Here is a 17,408-nt window from a genome sequence, read left to right on the forward strand (position 1 = left end):
AATGGTTAAAGCCAGGATCTGAACCCAGATCTGACTCCAAAGTGCATGGTCATTTTTCCATAGTCCCAAATGTAGGCTTTCCCTGGGGATCTGCCCTCCTAAATAATGTATATCACAATCCTCTCATGGGGTCAATCCATTATAAATTGGACCCTTAATTCATAATACAATAGCATAGGCAGAGAAAAAATTACTTGTGTGTGTGTGCACACACACTAATTTTTTTTCCTTTTCTTTTTCTTTCTTGGAATTAATTATTTTATGTATGTGAGTACACTGTAGCTGTCTTCAAACACACCAGAAGAGGGCATCAGATCTCATTACAGATGCTTGTGAGCCACCATGTGCTTGCTGGGAAATTGAACTCAGGACCTCTGGAGGAGCAGTCAGTGCTCTTAACCTCTGAGCCATCTCTCCAGCTCCAATTTCCTTTTTTAAAAGAACTGTAATTCTAGTACTTAGGAGGCATAGGCAGGAGGATCAAAAATCATGGTCACATAGTGAAACCCCATTTTAAACAAAATTAAAACAAAACAAACAAAAAAGCCCACAGATGTACAGCGGGGCTATACCCAGTAAACACACCAATAAGCGTATCTTAAGTTGAAAATACCAGCTCCATCACAGACAGTACACTGTCAGCACCAAGCTTCCTTCCCTTAGGCAGACCTGGACTCGGGGCTTGCCTGGCTGCTGCCACCAGCATCACAAGAAAACATCCCACTGCAATTGGCCAGCCTGGGAAGTAACACAATTCAAAAAGCCAAGTACAATTTCTGCAGAATGCTTATCACTTTATTACCACCTTGATGTAGGAACTATTCGTTTGAGCCATGAAGTCAGAGACCATCTATATTGGAAGATTTTTGTCCATTTTATAGCATCTGGCTTAAAACTCAGCTCCTCCCTTCTCTTCAGTTATGAGTCCAGGTCTGGCCCCAGAACGCTTTCCTCCCAGCTGACAGCCTGGCCTCCTTTTCTCTGTAGACTGTAGGATGTACGGCCACAGGGCTCCAGAGGGGAAGCTGCAGGCTGCAACCATAGCAGGGTTTGGGAATGTGCGGAGGCTGCCACAGGGGTCCAGGGGGAAAGCCCCAGGCCGCAGCCATAGCAGGGTCTGGGAAGGCACCTAACAGAGGGACCTTCCTTCTCTTCACACTCTACTTCTTCGGTCCCTGGCTGTGGAGAAGCTCTCTTCTGCCCCCTATCTGCCTTTAGCTGCCGCTGCCTGGCCTTCAGCCCCATTCCCTCAACTGCCTTCCCAGGGAGCCTCCCAGATTCTTTTTCTTTCTTTTGTACATCTGGCTTTTAAACTCAAGACCCCATATATGCTAGGCAAGTCATTGAGCTACACTCCCAGTTCATAGATTCTTTATTTTCTTTATTTCTTATTTTTACCACACCTTTATTTTTACTATTATTGTTTGTGTATGAGCACAGTGGCACACATGTCAAAGGTACGCTTGTGTGGGTGGGAGGGAGTCAGTTCCCCACCATGGGTTCTGGGGATTGAATGGAGGCTTGTCATGACAAGTGCTTTTACCGACTGAGCCATCTTGCTGGTCCCCTCACGTCCCAGATTTCTCTTGGTGGCTCAGCTTCTGACCCTTTGCCATATCCTCCTTATTGCAGGTGTTTGGATAGCAGTAGGACCTGTCCAACACAGTAGCCAGGAGCTACTGAGTACCTGAAACATAGACAGTTAAAAATGAGGTGTCCAGTATTCTTTCTTCAGTGCTAAAGAGCAAACCCAGGGCTTTAATCCCGAATGTTAGCTCTGTACCACTGAGCTAAGGTCCCATTTTTTTTTTTTTAAATGTCTAACTAAGTTACTTAGACTGCCCTTGAAGTGGTGCCTTCCCTTCCCACTTCAGCTTCCCAAATAGTGTTACAGACTTGTACCCCCAGGCCTGGCTTTCTTTACACTTTTAAACATGTGGCTGCTGGCTACAGTAAATGTGTTGGTGCTTTTCTGGTTGGTGTTACATGCTATGTAGGCCCAACAGCTGGGGGGTAGAGGAGACAGATTACAAATTTGAGGTCCGTCAACTGCATAGCAACTTTGAGGTTAGCCTGGGCTACACAAGACCATTTCTAAAGAATGTAGCAGGAATGAAAGTATAGATGTGGTCTCTGTTGTGTTTGTATTAGACAGTGCCAGCCTAGGTCTTCTCTTTTGTCGCACAGCCTCAAGTGTCATTTGACTGAATCATTTTGTTCTGACCTCCCAACCATGCTGTTGTTCCAAAGGCTCTCGGATAGACATCAGCTTTCACTACAAATTTAAACAAACTAGTCTCTCGGTGCAGGAGTCTCTGAACCCAGGCTGGTCATGGCAACATTCAGGAGTTGGTCACTCATGTTTCTCATTGAATTGTCCCCAAGGGAAACAGGGTCGGCAAGATCCTGAGTGGGCAAAGTAACTCTGTTGCTTAGTTTCCACATCTGTAAAATGGGCAGACATACTGGTCACCTGACTGCAATAGATATACTGAAGATTGTCAGAAAACTCTTAGCATGGTACTGAAAAGTGACCATATTAAGATCAGAAGGTGAGCAATAGTGGGCACTTTTAATCCCAGCACTTGGGAGGCAGAGGCAGGCAGATTTCTGAGTTCGAGGCCAGCCTGGTCTACAGAGTGAGTTCCAGGACAGCCTGGGCTATACAGAGAAAACCTGTCTTGAAAGAAAAAAAAGAAGAAGAAGAAACCCTGTCTTGAAGAACCAACCAACCAAACAAACAACCAACAAAACAAAAACCCCAAAAAGCAAAACAAACAAACAAACAAACAAACAAAAAAAAAAAAACCCAAAACCAAAATAGACCAGAAATCTCTCCTTTGTTTCCGTTCTCACTACCTCTCTGCGAAGTGCTGTGCTCAGTGTCCTATTTCCAGAGGGTGGAGGGAAGCCTGGGTGGCTAGGATGGAAGGCATTCTTGACTGTGCTCCTGGACGCATGGCTGGGGGAGGTACTAAGGGACCACAGGAGGCTGCTGTGAGATGAACCAGCACCACTTCATCACCTACATGCAGGGCTCCACCTCTCCGCAAAAGCAGGAACGACCCCGTGGGATTTGAGACTGTGGCCGTAATGGCTCTAGAATATGTGTTCCCCCCTAAAATCCAAGCTCACAAACTGGGTGTACTCTTCAAGCTGAAGGAAGAGGTCCGTGTCTAGACTGTCAGATAGAGAAGCCCCAGGTTCCGGTGTGAAGCTCTGAAAGCTCCAAGAGGGCCCTACCCAGGCTGCCCTCTTCCAGGAGGTGCTGGTGACAGGGAAGAAGAGTTGGGCCTCTGGCTGGTTCGTTTTCATGGTTGCAAGAGAGCTTTCTGTTACTAGGACAAAGCACACCGGAGAAAGAGTTGAAACATGGAGATGCATTTTATTTATTATCATGACTTTAGAGGTTTCCACCCACCCCTTTAGAGGTTGCCCCATCACTGTGGGCTTGTGTTGAGATGGATCATCCTGGCAGAGAGGGTGTCATAGAATAGTTCTGTTCATTTCAGGGCAGTCAAGGATGCAGAGAGACAGAGAGGAGGCTGAAGAGTCTGGGTGCAAGATGGCCCCTTCCAGGCATGTCCCAGTGACCTGCTTCTCCCAGCCAGCCTTTCCCTCCGCAGTCAGTGGGGATGGAGGAACTCATTGATGAACTCCGGGCTCTGAGGCAGCTGAGGCTCTTTGTGAGGGACTTCATTTTCACACCGTAGGTAGTTTCTGCTTCTGAGTAATGAGAGACAAGTGGGGTTTAGAAAAAGGAGGAGGATTTTGGGGCCTGAAGATCTCCAGGCCTTCTTCAGCTTCCCTGATTCCTCTGTCCTCTGCCTTTATTAGCCCGAGCCCATGTAAACTCACCTCCTGCCCACTCCCTTGAGGCTCCCTCTTGAGACAGGGTCTTACTGTGTAGCTCTGAATAACCTGGAATTCACTATATAGATTAGGTTGGTCTTGAACTCACAGACTGCCTCTGCTAAGACTAAAGGCACATATCACCATGTCCAGAAAAGGGCATCTGTCTCAAGTTGCCTGTTTTTGTGGGACAGGGAACTGAACTCAGGTCCTCTGCAAGAGCAGCAGGATTCTTAATTGTGAAGGCATCTGTCCATCCCCTCCCCCACCCTGTCCTATTAAAAACAGTCTCACGTTTCTAGGCTAGTCTCAAGTAACCAAGGCTGACCTTGCACTTCTGATTCTTCCGCCCAGAGTGCTAGATTTACAGGATTGTAGCATCCCTCCCCACTCGTGTAACTGGGGATGGAAGCCAGTGCTCCCTCCATGGTTAGACAAACACTCTGCCTGAGCCACATTCCAGACCCCCTTCCTTTCTACTTAAAATTTAAAAACTGCTATTGGCTTACTACAAAAATTAAGGAGAAAAGATCTATTTTTGTTTTTCTGTTTTTTTTTTTTTTAAAATAGTTTTGAGTTATGGACCTATTGGAAAATATCAAAAAGCACCAAGAAAGAAAATCACTTCAAACCCAGCTTGCCAGGAACAGCCAGTGTGCTGACAGTTAGAGGGCTCCTTTCTGGACCTCTAGACAATTTGGTGTTTGTTTTTCCCATAGTTACAGCCCTGCTCTTCACACAGTTTTGTGGACACTTTCCCATGTTACTGCATAACTCAGAGAAGCATCACTTTCTCGAGGCCATTCTCAGGATGGAGAGATGGCTCGGTGGGTGAGAGCACCGGTTGCTCTTACAGAGAACCCACATTCCATTCCCAGCACCCACATGGCAGCTCACAAACATCTGTCACTCCTATCTCAGGAGATCTGAGGCTCTCTGCTTGCCTCCACAGGCACCAGGCTCACACAATGCACATGCATACATGTAGGCAAAATGCCCATTCACACAAAATAAATAAACAGATCTTTAAAAGAACAGAATATTTGCTCATTGTCAGTTAGATGAGTAGCTCAGTGGAGGACAGCTGCTCATCTGTCTCTGGAGCAGTGAGGGTGTGTGTTTTACAAGTGTCCCACCCCCCCGCCCCAGAGTTGGTGGTGGTTTATGATCTTGCTGGAGTACTTGTCCAGTGTGATTTACAGAGACAGACCCAGTGCCTCAGGGGTCAGTGACTCCCTAATACAGGAGTGGGTGAGACAGGCTACCTTGAAGTGGTGAGTTCCCTGTCCCCATAGGTATTCAAAACTAGAACATAGGGGTTATACTGCTTTACCACACAGAAGCTGTGCAGAGGCGGGGAGGGGCTTCATCCATCCCAACTCTCAGTTCTTGTAAAGGAATTTTAATCCAGCAACGTGGCTGCTCTGGCACAGAATCACATCAAAAGACCTAGGTCTATGTGATCTGGCTGGAATGACACACCTTTAAGTAGAGGAAGAGGCTACTTAAGAGCAGTGCCAGGAGAGATGGGGCGGAGGAGGCAATTTTACTGGGACACTTTTACAGAGACAGTTTGCAGGTGAGGACAGGATCAGCCAGAGATAAGAAGGAGCCAGAAGGTTAACGTATTGTCAGAGTTAGTTTGAGGCCAAGCAGAGCAGTTCAGTGAGAAGCTGAGAGAAGTTGTACTGAATCAGCCAGCTTGGAAGATTTGATTGTGTGGAGGGCTAGAAACTTCCAGAACCAAGCCCAGGGATAGTGAGGACAGAGAAGGAAACCCTCCAGGCTTAGCCCAAGCCTGTATTCACATAGCTTGGTTATGGCTCTCACCTCATCCCATCTTCTAAGGAACTAAAAGCAACATTTAAAAGTTCCGGAGCATTGTCTGAATCTGTCACAAACTCCTCAGCCAGAAGGGGATTAGTGGTTAAAGAGAGACAGCCTGGGCAAGGAGGAGAACCCATGGAATCGGAGCCAAAGGCCATGTTGGATTTTTAACTCTTCGTCCTTTATTTTGAGCAAGCCATAGTTATTTCTCTGGGACTTCAGTGTCATTGTGTATAGATGGGGTACTGTCACTTGCTTGGCCTACTGTTTTTGTTTGTTTGTTTTTTGTTGTTGTTGTTGTTTTGTTTTTTCAAGACATGGTTTCTCTGTGTAGCCCTGGCTGTCCTGGAACTCACTCTGTAGACCAGGTTGCTCTCGAACTCAGAAATCCACCTGCTTCTGCCTCCCAAGTGCTGGGGTTAAAGGCATGTGCCACCACTGCCTGGCTTGTCCTACCTTTTTTTAAGGAAACAGTGACCACTCTTTTTTTTTTTTTTTAAAGATTTATTTACTTATTTTATGTATGCGAGTACACTGTAGCTGTACAGATGGTTGTGAGCCTTCATGTGGTTGTTGGGAATTGAATTTTAGGACCTCTGCTCACTCTGGTCAACTCTGCTCACTCAGTCCCTGCTCGCTCTGACCCAAAGATTTATTTATTAGTATACATAAGTATACTGTAGCTGTCTTCTGACACACCAGAAGAGGGTGTCAGATCTCATTACAGGTGGTTGTGAGCCACCATGTTGCTGGGATTTGAACTCAGGACCTTCGGAAGAGCAGTCAGTGCCCTTACTCACTGAGCCATCTCGTCAGCCCGTGACCACTCTTTTTTGTTGTTGTTTTTTATGTCTCTTATATGTGTGTATATATGTATGTATATATGTATAACTTATATGTGTGTGTATATGTGTGCATGTGTGGAAGAGAACAACTTGTAGGAGTCAGTTCTCTCCTACCATGACAGTTCCAGGTACTGAACTCAGATTGTCAGGCTTGGCAGCAAACCCCCTTACCAGCCCAGCCGTCTCATGGGCCCTTGCAGAAGTACTGGGAGATCTTCTGAACATAAAGGGATTTTTTTTAAAAGGTTTATTTATTTATGTGAGCACACAGGAGCTGTCTTTCAACACCTCAGAAGAGGGCGTCAGATCTCATTAAGGATGGTTGTGAGCCACCATGTGGTTGCTGGGATTTGAACTCAGGACTTTTGGAAGAGCAGTCAGTGCTCTTAACTGCTGAGCCATCTCTCCAGCCCCCATAAAGGGATTATTAATGATTATGCCAGCTGTAGTACGGTGAAGTCATACTTATAAGAATATATCATACACATAAATACGTGTCCCTCTGCCACCTCATTTCTCCTAAACTGTCCCTCATAACCTCCCTGTTATCTATCTATCTATCTATCTATCTATCTATCATTTATTTATTTAATCATTCATATTTTGAGACAGGGTTTCAGGCTGACTTTGACCTCACTATGTAGCTGAGGAGGATCTTGAACTCCTGGTCCTTCTGTTTCCACTTCCTGAGTTCATGGATTACAAGCATGCACCTCGGTGCCTGGTCACGTGGGTCTGGAGATCAAACCCAGGGCTTTATGCATGCTAAGAAGCACTCCACTCTCACCAGCCCCTGCCACTGTCTCTGCTGATCTTGCAGATTGACGCTGCCTCCTTAATTGCTGCCTCCGTCATGGCGGCCCCTTGCGCTCTGGCCCTCTCCAAGCTGGTCTACCCAGAGGTGGAGGAGTCCAAGTTCCGGAGTGAGGAAGGTGTGAAGTTGACATATGGGTGAGTACAGCAGGGGGCTTGCTGAGGGGCACTAGGGCCAGGTGTAGGGGCAGAGGTTTCGAAGAACAACACTGTCCTTGACTCGTTTCTGTCTTCCAGGGAGCGTGCGCCCATCCTCTTCCATTGCTACCTTAGTGTGGCTTCACATGCAAACGGTTTTTTAAAAAGATGTATTTATTTATGTATTTTATGTACATGAGTGCTCTGTCTTCATGCATGTAAGAAGAGGGCATCAGATTCCATTATACTTGGTTGTGAGCCACCTTGTAGTTGCTGGGAATTGAACTCAGGACCTCTGGAAGAACACTCAAGTGCTCTTGACCTCTGAGACTTAACACACTCTTTTATACTAATTTGTTTATTTAATATGTATATTTGCCTGTGTGTATGTACCATGTGCTTGAAGAGGCCAGAAGAGAGTGTAAAGTTCCCTGGCACATGGATGGCTATGAGCCTCTATGTGGGTGCTAGAAATCGAACTTGGGTCCTCTGGAAGTACAGCTAGTTACTCTTTTGTTTGGTTGGTTTCTTTTGTGTAGCCCTGGGTGTCCTGGAACTTGCTCTGTGGACCAGGCTAGCCTCGAACTCACAGAGATCCACCTGCCTCTGCCTCCTGAGTACTTGGGTTAAAGACATGAGCCATCCCTACCCAGCTCAGTTACCTTTAATCTGTGAGCCATCTCTCCATCCTGAACACACTCGCTGAGGCGATTAATGTAGGAAAATAGAGAGTTCAGTGCCAGCCTGGCTATGTAGTAAGGTCAAGGCCAACTTAGGCTGCATAGGGTGACTCGTATCAACAGAACAAAACAAAGAAAAAAGGCAGCAGAAACAACAAGCACTGATCCCACTTTTCAAATCATAAACTGTTTCTGACCAGCAAGAGAAAAGGTCAAGGTTCCCTAGGGTGGCCTGGTGTTGCTCCCTGCCACCTTCTCTGCATTTCTGACCTCTGACCACCAGGTGGCAGCCTCACATTGGCAAGTGGAATGCCAGATTCCTACCGTCTTTGTCGCATTCTTATCACCACCATTAACAACCAAACCTTTTAAAATGTTGAAAAGAAGCTGGGTGTGGTAATCCCAACACCTGGAGATAGAGGCAGGAAGGTTAGGAACTAGAAGCCATCCTTACTACACAGTAAGTTCCAGGCCAGCCCAGGCTCCATGAGGCTCTCAACACACCCCATGCTCAGACCTCACACCTCCTGAGACTCGGGGGCTGCTCTGCCCTGTGGAAATAGACTGTAAACCACCTCTATCATCCCCCACCCCTCCTTTCTTCCCCTCAACCCCCACCTTTTCTCTTTTTCCTTTTTGTTTTTGATTTAATTTTTGAGACAAAGTGTTGAGTATTCCATTTGGTCTCAAACTGTAAACTGGCTGTATATCTGAGGATGACTTTGAACTTGTGATCCTCCTGCCTCTACTACCTGAATGCTGGGATTATAGGCATATACTATCACCCCCGATTTATGGGGATCTGGGGAATCAAACCCAGAGCTTTGCACATGCTAGGCAAGTGCTCTACCAATCAAATTATATCCCTAATCTTTATTTTATATTATATATAATATATATATATGGTTTTGCCTACATGTATGTAAGTACACTACATGCATGTCTGATGCCTGTGGAGATCAGAACGCACCAGATCCTCCAGAACTAGAGTTAGAGACAATTGTAAGCTATCAAGTAGGAGCTGGGAACTGAACCTGGATCCTCTGCAAGCAGCAAGTGCTCTTAGCTGCTGAGCCACCTCTCCAGTCCCTAGACATCTTTTTATTGTATTTTATTTATTGCGTGTGTGGGGGTGCATTGTGCCACAGCACTTGTTTGGAGGTTGCAGGACAATCAGAGGGGCCCCATTTTCTTTCTGAGACAAGAAAGAGAAGAACTGCAAGAGGGAAAGGGGGCTGCCTATCAGGTGTGAGAGATGCAGGTTTCTGGGCTGACCTATAAGATGAAAGCTCAGTGCATCTTGAAAGCAGGCCAGTCCCAACAGACTCCCGTGGAAACTCATTCTCTGCTTCTACCATGTAAGCTTAAAGCACCAGACTTAGGTTGTTAGCCCTGGCAGCACGCACCTTCTTTTTCAGACATAGACTTCTTTCCTAGCTGGCTTAGCACTCACTGCATTAAGAAACTCAGGAATGCGCCTGCCTCTGCCCCCAAGTGCTGGGATTAAAGGTGTGCATCACCACAGCCTGTTATCAAACATATTTTCATTTCATCATGTGATCAATAAAAATAGTAAGAGGCCAGACATGGTAGCATAGGTCTTTAATCTCAGCATTTGGGTGGCAGGTGGATCTCCGAGTTTTAGGCTAGTCTGGTTTACATAATGAGTTTCAGGATAATCAGGAACCAAGATATATAGACAGACCATGTCTCACCCCCCCCCCAAAAAAAAACCAAATCCAAAACCAAAAACAACTAAATAAAAGAAAACAAAAAACTAAGATACCCCCTCTCCCTCCCCCTCTTTCTCTCCCTCTTCTGAAATCCTCAAAATTGGAGGGATATACTGCATTTACGACACAACTTGGTTAAGCCCAGCTTGCTTTCCAGTGGCCAGAGACACATTGAACTATCAACTTCTGTCTTGCAGCCCAGCCTAAAAACCTTGGTGTTTTCTCATTCGTTGGCCAGCAGGGCCCCCTTCCCCCTCAAAGTCATTTATTTTCTTGTCTCAGAAAGAAAACAAGCCTCCTTGGTTTTGAAACCCTCTGTCCAAGGTTCCTCTTTGAACCTATGAGGTGGGGACATTCACTGCTTATAGGGACATGCTAGTAATGACACCTGTTGATCCTACTGGTAGAGACGCTCAGAACCTCGTGGAAGCAGCCAGCGCTGGGGCTGCCATCTCAGTGAAGGTCGTTGCCAACATTGCTGCCAATCTGATTGCCTTCCTGGCTGTCCTGGCCTTCATCAACGCTGCCCTCTCCTGGCTGGGGGACATGGTGGATATCCAGGGACTCAGCTTCCAGGTGTGGCTGTGGTGGAGGAGATGGTCTCAGGACAAGGAATGATAGGTGGACACCCGGAAGAGCCCTCTGTCCCACCCAATTCTCTTGTCCTTTTTTCCTCAGCTTATCTGCTCCTACGTCCTGCGGCCTGTGGCCTTCTTGATGGGCGTGGCCTGGGAGGACTGTTCGGTAGTGGCTGAGCTTCTAGGCATCAAGCTGTTTCTGAATGAGTTTGTGGCCTATCAAGAGCTTTCCCAGTACAAGCAGCGACGCCTAGCAGGGGCTGAGGAGTGGCTTGGTGACAAGAAACAGTGGATTTCTGTGAGTGTCCTGATCTGCTCCTTGCAGCACAGGGATGGCACAGTGCTACCCAGGGCCCCTCACGGCTGTTTTGTATTTCCCTGGGTCTGCCTGAGACACAGTGAGGTGGTGCTTAGCCACACATATCCTGCTATTCTGGGAGACCAGACAGGCTTGGCTGCTCTCTCACTCTAGCATCAGAGTTGCACTGCGGGCTCCAGAAAGAGCTTTGTCTGAGGCCAAGTTCCTGATGGGCCACTGCTAGCTTTGGCCTTGGGGGGGTGACTATGCCTTGCCTCTTGTTTTGGAAAACAGGGGTTATTAACATTTATTCTAAAAACACTACCATGGACAAAATTATATAAGCTATGTAATTATAAAAGTAGCCTTTCTGAAAGAGTACAGAGTCATAACCTAATGTTGGGATTTTTTTTAAAAAAGAATGTCTATAATAATCTTGCTATCCTAAGATAACAGCTATTGCTTTTATCTGTTTTCTTCTTTTTTTGTGTGTTGTTTTGGGGATATGGATTCATGTAGTCCAGGCTGGCCAAAGATATATGGAAGTATGGCCTTGAACTCCTGCTTCTGCCTTCCAAGTGCTGGAATTACAGGTGTGAGCCTTTGTGACCAGGCTTCAAAGACCTTTTGCTCTTTCTAAGACAGAATTTACATAGTTGCTATCCACACTATATTGTAGCCAGCTTTCCCTCTCATCATTATGATGAATGGAGCTTTTTCTTTTCTTTTCTTAAACATTTATTTATTTATTTATTTAATGTATGTGAGTACACTGTTACTGTCTTCAGACACACCAGAAGAGGGCATCAGATCCCATTACAGATGGTTGTGAGCCACCATGTGGTTGCTGGGAATTGATCGCAGGACCTCTGGAAGAGCAGTCAGTGCTCTTAACTGCTGAGCCATCTCTCCAGCCCTGAGCTTTTTACTTTCAATACTTGAGATTGTAGTAGGCCCTCATGCACACTAAACACTGAGCTGTACACCATTAGAAATTTACTTATCTTTTCTGTTTATTTTGATTTTTGGTTTTGGTTTTGGTTTATAGAGACAGGGTTTTTCTGTGTGGCCTTGGCTGGCCCATAGCTCCTTCTGTAGACCAGGCCAGCCTTTGCCTCCTAAATGCTGGGCTTAAAGGTGTTTGCCACCATTCCTGGCTCCAAAATTCATGTTATCTTTAAAATATATAATAATAGTTATTTCAGTGTGTGTGTGTGTGTGTGTGTGTGTGTGTGTGTGTGTGTATGAGTGTATTTGTGAGTATGTGTTTGCCTTTGTCTCTCTGTGTGTACGTATGCCTCATGCCCTCCTCCCTGTGTGTGTGTGTGTATGTGTGTGTGTGTTTATGTGTATGTATACCATATCACACATATGGAAGCCAGAGGACAATTTGTAGGAGTTGATTGAACTTAGAATGTCATGCTTAGTGACAGCTTTTCACCTGCTGAGCCATCTCACAGGCTCAAATCTGTCTTACCATATTTTCCAGTCTTTGTGCTGTTGGGTCATCAGCTGAACTCCTTATCTGGCTGTGTGTATGATGATATTGAAGTGACTATCTCAGTGTAGCACTTTCTCTGCTCCCTGGGTCATTTCCTCAGGAGCTTGCTGAGGTGTGGTTAAGCAGAACCCCATGCAGAGCCCTCCTGGGGCAGTGTGCCTCACTACAGCTACCACCAGAAATAAAACCCGCACTGGAAGTCTGTATTTGAAGGCATGTTTGGGGGCTGAAGACATAGCTCCCTTGGTAGAGTGTTTGAATAGCATGCGCAAAGCCCTGGGTTTGATCCCCAGCACTGCATAAACTGTTAATCCCAATCCCCAGTTAGCAGAGGCAGGAGGATCAGAAGTTCAGGACCATACTTGGCTACTTAGAGAGCACCAAGTGGGCTGGAGAGATGGCTCAGCAGTTTAGAGCACTGGTTGCTCTTCCAGAGGACTTAGGTTCAATTTCCAGCATGACAGTTTAGAACTATCTATAACTCCAGTTCCAGGAGTTCTGATACCCTCACACAGATGTACATGCAGGCATAACATCAAAGTACATTTTTTAAAAAAGGTGCTTAAAGAAAAGGATTCCAGAAGAAATTTTTTTACCTTTAGAAATGTTTCCAGTTTTGTTTTGAGAAAAAGTCTCATTAAGTTGCCCTGGGAAGCCCTCAGTTCACAATCTTCCTGTCTCCACCTAACTGGGAGTGCAAGGCCAGGCCACCAGGCCTACATTCTTTCTGTTATGGCTTTCTGTAAAATTTCCCCTATTATTTCCTCTCCTTCATTTTTGTCTGAAATAATTTAAATTTTTTAAACATCAATTTTTATACCAAATCTTTCTCTCTAAAGATTTCCCTTTTTCCAGTCCTTTTTTTCTAATCTTGTAAAGCAGTTGTATAAGTATCAAATTCCAGAAACAATGAGATGAACTGGTAAGACTCTGAGCTGAGCTGGACAGGACTGGATTCCATCTCTGGCGCATTTGCCTTATCTATGTGAGTTTTGGCCACTTGACTTTGTGAGCCTCCGTGTATTTAGTCAACCCCAAAATGAGTAGGACACTACTACCTTGAAGCTATGGTCATTATTGTCCTATGTATCCTATGATTTTATGTTTAAAATGCTTATTTTCTTCAGTGGTCTAAAATTAACTTTATCTATGGTGTGAGGCATGAGTAGCAAGCAATTATGTTTTCAAAGTGTTCCATTTTTGTTTGTTTTGTTTTTAAGCTCCAAATAAGGAGAGGTTTGTATCTTTTTGTTTAGATTTATTTACTTATGTATGAGTACTCTATCTGTATGTACACCTGCATGCCAGAAGGGGGCGTCAGACCCCATTACAGATGATTGTGAGCCACCATGTGGGTGCTGGGATTTGAACTCAGGCTCTTTGAAAGAGTAGTCAGTGCCCTAACCATTGAGCCATCTCCCCAGCCCCCCAAATACAGGTATTTGCAGTGACCAGAAAGAAGCAAGAGATTGCAGAGATAGGAAAAAGGGTGGCCTTTGGCATACTCTGAATCAGAACCCAAAAAGCTGGTAATTGGGCAGGGGACATAGCCTAGATGGTAGAGTGCTATCCTAGCATACGCAAAGCCCTGGCTTTGATTTCCAGCACTGCACAAATTGGGCACAGTGCTATAGATTACTGCCTGTAACTTCAGAGGTGGAAGCAGGAAGATCAGGAGTTCGAGATCATCCTTGATATAATGAGCCTGAGGACAGCTTAGGATGATTTGAGGTTCTGTCTCCAAAACACAAAACAATAGGTGTGTCTTAAGGATACAGGTTGAAGGACAGCTGAGAGCAAGGCTTGTGTTTGGGAGTAGTGAAGTATGAGCTGACTTAGAGCAGGAGCATGTGGCCCTCAAAGCTGTATCAAGAGGGACTCCAAGGCCAAGGCCATAAAGGAACTCAGTGAATTAAGGCCAGGGTGCTTCATGTCCTGGGGTGAGGCCTTCTTGTAATCTGCATTTTCAGGTCAGAGCAGAGATCCTGACAACATATGCCCTCTGTGGATTCGCCAACTTCAGCTCCATCGGCATCATGCTGGGAGGCCTGAGTGAGTCCCTGGGCTGGGCAGCTCCTGGGAGACTGGATGACTCCTAGGGAAGGTAGGGAGGAGTGGTGGGGGCAAAAAGCAGAGTAAAGGATGGGAGGTCACAGGTAAGTGGAGGACATACACCCTCACTGTGGCCCCTTTCTGCTCCCCCACTTTCTTCCCCCTTTTCCCCCAATGTGAGTTTTCTGGCTTACCTCTGCTTCCCACCATGCCCTCACAGCCGGCCAGGGAGAGGAAGGCCCCTCATGAATGAGGCTCTGCACGAATGGGCACAGCAGTCTTTCAGGGTGCAGTTGGCCTGGTTTAGAGAGAAGTGGGGTGATTACCAGGAAGGGGCTCAGCCTATACTTAGTCCTTGATTTGCCACACTGGCAAATTATTTGACTCATCTTCCTAGCTGGCATAGTGATATACATCCACAACCCTGGCACCCAGAAGAATGAAATAAGAGAATCCTGACTTCAAGCCCAGGCTGGGCTATATGAGACCTTGTCACAAACCAAACAATTACACGCACTCCAAGGGCTGGGGTGTAGCTCAGTTGCTAGTTTTTTTTTTGTTGTTTTTGTTTTTGTTTTTTTAAAGATTTATTTGTATTTATTTTATGTGTATGAGTACACTGTAGCTGTACAGATGGCCGTGAGCCATCATGTGTGTTGCTGCTGGGAATTGAATTCAGGACCCTCTGCCGGCCCCGCTCCCTCCAGCGTAATTCACTGTAGCTGACTTCAGACACACCAGAAGAGGGTGTCAGATCTCATTATGGGTGGTTGTGAGCCACCATGTGGTTGCTGGGATCCGAACTCAGGACCTTCAGAAGAGCAGTCAGTGCTCTTACCCGCTGAACCATCTCACCAGACCCAAGGGGCCCTGTGTTTTATCTCCAGTGCCACATAGTCTGGGCACAGTGGCTCTTGCCTGAAATCTCAACATTTGGGAGGTAGGAGCAGGAAGATCAGGAATTTAAGGTCATTCTTGACTACATAGGAAGTTCAAGGCCAGCTTGGGCTGTGTGAGACCCTGACTCATGGGGGGGGGGGAGGAAAGAGGGAGGGATGGAAAGAGAGAGAGAGAGAGAGGGAGGGAGGGAGGGAGAGAGAGACAGAGACAGAGAGACAGAGAGACAGAGAATCAACTCCTATCTCTCCTCTTGCTACAGTGGATGTGGTGTTGAAGGGGACATCACTGGATGCTGGGAGCTGGGCCAGAGAGCAATGCCAGGAGGGCGATGGCAGAGCTTCAGGAAGTGGGCAGAGGGGTGGGTGGCTTCCTTAGCCCTAAACTCTCTTGCCCCCCTGCAGCCTCCCTGGTCCCCCAGCGGAGGAGCGACTTCTCCCAGATTGTGCTCCGGGCACTGATCACTGGGGCCTTCGTGTCCCTGGTAAATGCCTGTGTGGCAGGTGAGTGCTGGTCCAGCTGCCTCAGAATTTTGACCCCTTGCTTTCTCGCCCCTCGAGCTCAGGCCGGGCTGGCCCCTGAACTAAGCCTCCAGATTACTTCCTTCCACAGGGATCCTCTATGTGCCTAGGAGGGTCGAGGTGGACTGCGTGTCTCTTCTGAACCAAACCGTCAGCAGCAGCAGCTTTGAGATTTACCTGTGCTGTCGCCAAGCCTTCCAGAAGTGAGTGCCTGCTGGGGCTGTATGTGAGAATCATAAAGCAAAAAACCCAAGTACCCCCGTGCTTTTGGCACTTGGGGCCAGGGTAACGTTATGGCTATGGCAGCCGTGACCAAGGAAGATATGAAGGCTTAAGGACAAAGGCTGGGGAGGAAAGGTGGACCAGAGATGTGGAGTGACTTTCCCAGGGCTGCGCAGCCTATTAACTGCTACAGAAGTAGCCTGGATATCGTACTTCTTTCTCGTCAGCACCAGCTTGGAGTTCGGCCAAGAGGCACTGGACAACTGCTGTCGATTTTACAATCACACAGTCTGCACATAGCTGGGATGGGACATCTTCCTAACCTCAGGGCTCATCCATGCCAGAGAGGCCATGGGACTCACCGCTAGGAAAGGGTGCTACAGTGAATGAAAGATGCCTCCCACCCTGGTCCCATCGCTGCTCCATGTCCTACCTCTCCAAGCGTGAGTTCCCAGTGTCTGGTTGGCCCCCTTGCCCTCTGAGAGTTGACATTCTGGTCATCTCTTCTCCTCTTTCCTTCGGACCCTCATGTGCACCTGCCCAAAGTCCCCTTCCTGCTCCCTCCCAAGCACCCGACTTGCTGGGTGCCCCCAGAAACTATCTCTAGAGACCTTTTTTCACCCAGTCCCCAAGAGTGCTTTCCAAACTGGTGTCCTGCAGGACATCATCTCATTAGGTGTGATGTCAGAGTGACCCAGGATCCACTAGGTTTGGAACACTGCCCTCAGTAAAGTTAGACAGGGGTTGGTTTGGTTGGTTTTTAGATGGGTCTCACGTAGCTCATTCTGGCTTTGAGCTCACTCCGCAGCTGAGGTGACCTATTCCTCGCTCCTCCCCTCCCGCTGTCACTCCTGAGCGCTGGGAGTACAGGTGCGCACCATCACACCAGGGCCATAAGGACTTCTTATTTGGGCTGTCAAGAGATCTCAGTAGGCAAAGGCATTGCTGCTAAGTTTGATGAACTGACTCTGATGCCTGGGGCCCCTGAGGTGAAAGAGGAGAGTGACCTCTGCATGCTGTCATCTGACCTCTACATATGTGTGTGGCACATGCTCTGCCCCTCCCAACTAAAAAAATAAAATGTAAGTTAAAACCTTTACGATTTGTGTGCACGGTATGTGTGTGAGTGCCACCAGAGGTGTGAGATCAGAGAACAGCTTTTGAGAGTTGGTTCTCTTCTACTTTATGTGGCTTCTGGGGAAGCTCTTTACCTGCTGAGCCATCTGCCTGCCCAAGAGCTTTCTTTATTGTTTTTTGCTTGTTCGTTTGTGGCAAGGTCTTACTACATAGCCCTGGCTGGCCTCTATGTAGATCAGGCTGATCTGGAACTCACAAAGTTCCTCCTGGCTCTGTCTCCTGAGTGCAGGGATTAAGGGCATGCACCATTGTAGCTTTTTGTAAAAATGCTGCTTTTTGTTTATAATTCTTTGTCTTTATATTCTTGTATCTAC

The 17,408-nt window shown here is 46.8% G+C and overlaps 1 protein-coding gene across 1 annotated transcript in view; it reads left to right on the forward strand.

The window, feature by feature from the left end:
• The window catches only part of Slc28a1 (solute carrier family 28 member 1), a 48,878-nt gene extending 31,822 nt beyond the window's left edge, over positions 1-17,056 (forward strand). Inside the window, exons 12-18 of the mRNA XM_031384351.1 lie at positions 7,345-7,475; positions 10,296-10,464; positions 10,567-10,764; positions 14,236-14,317; positions 15,619-15,717; positions 15,827-15,938; positions 16,185-17,056. Of these exons, the coding sequence (XP_031240211.1) occupies positions 7,345-7,475; positions 10,296-10,464; positions 10,567-10,764; positions 14,236-14,317; positions 15,619-15,717; positions 15,827-15,938; positions 16,185-16,257 (864 nt within the window). The 3' untranslated portion in view covers positions 16,258-17,056. The remainder of the gene's footprint in view (positions 1-7,344; positions 7,476-10,295; positions 10,465-10,566; positions 10,765-14,235; positions 14,318-15,618; positions 15,718-15,826; positions 15,939-16,184) is intronic.
• The last annotated feature ends 352 nt before the right edge of the window (positions 17,057-17,408 follow it).

This window comes from Mastomys coucha, unplaced genomic scaffold, assembly GCF_008632895.1.
Source record: "Mastomys coucha isolate ucsf_1 unplaced genomic scaffold, UCSF_Mcou_1 pScaffold21, whole genome shotgun sequence".
Taxonomy (NCBI): Eukaryota; Metazoa; Chordata; class Mammalia; order Rodentia; family Muridae; genus Mastomys; species Mastomys coucha.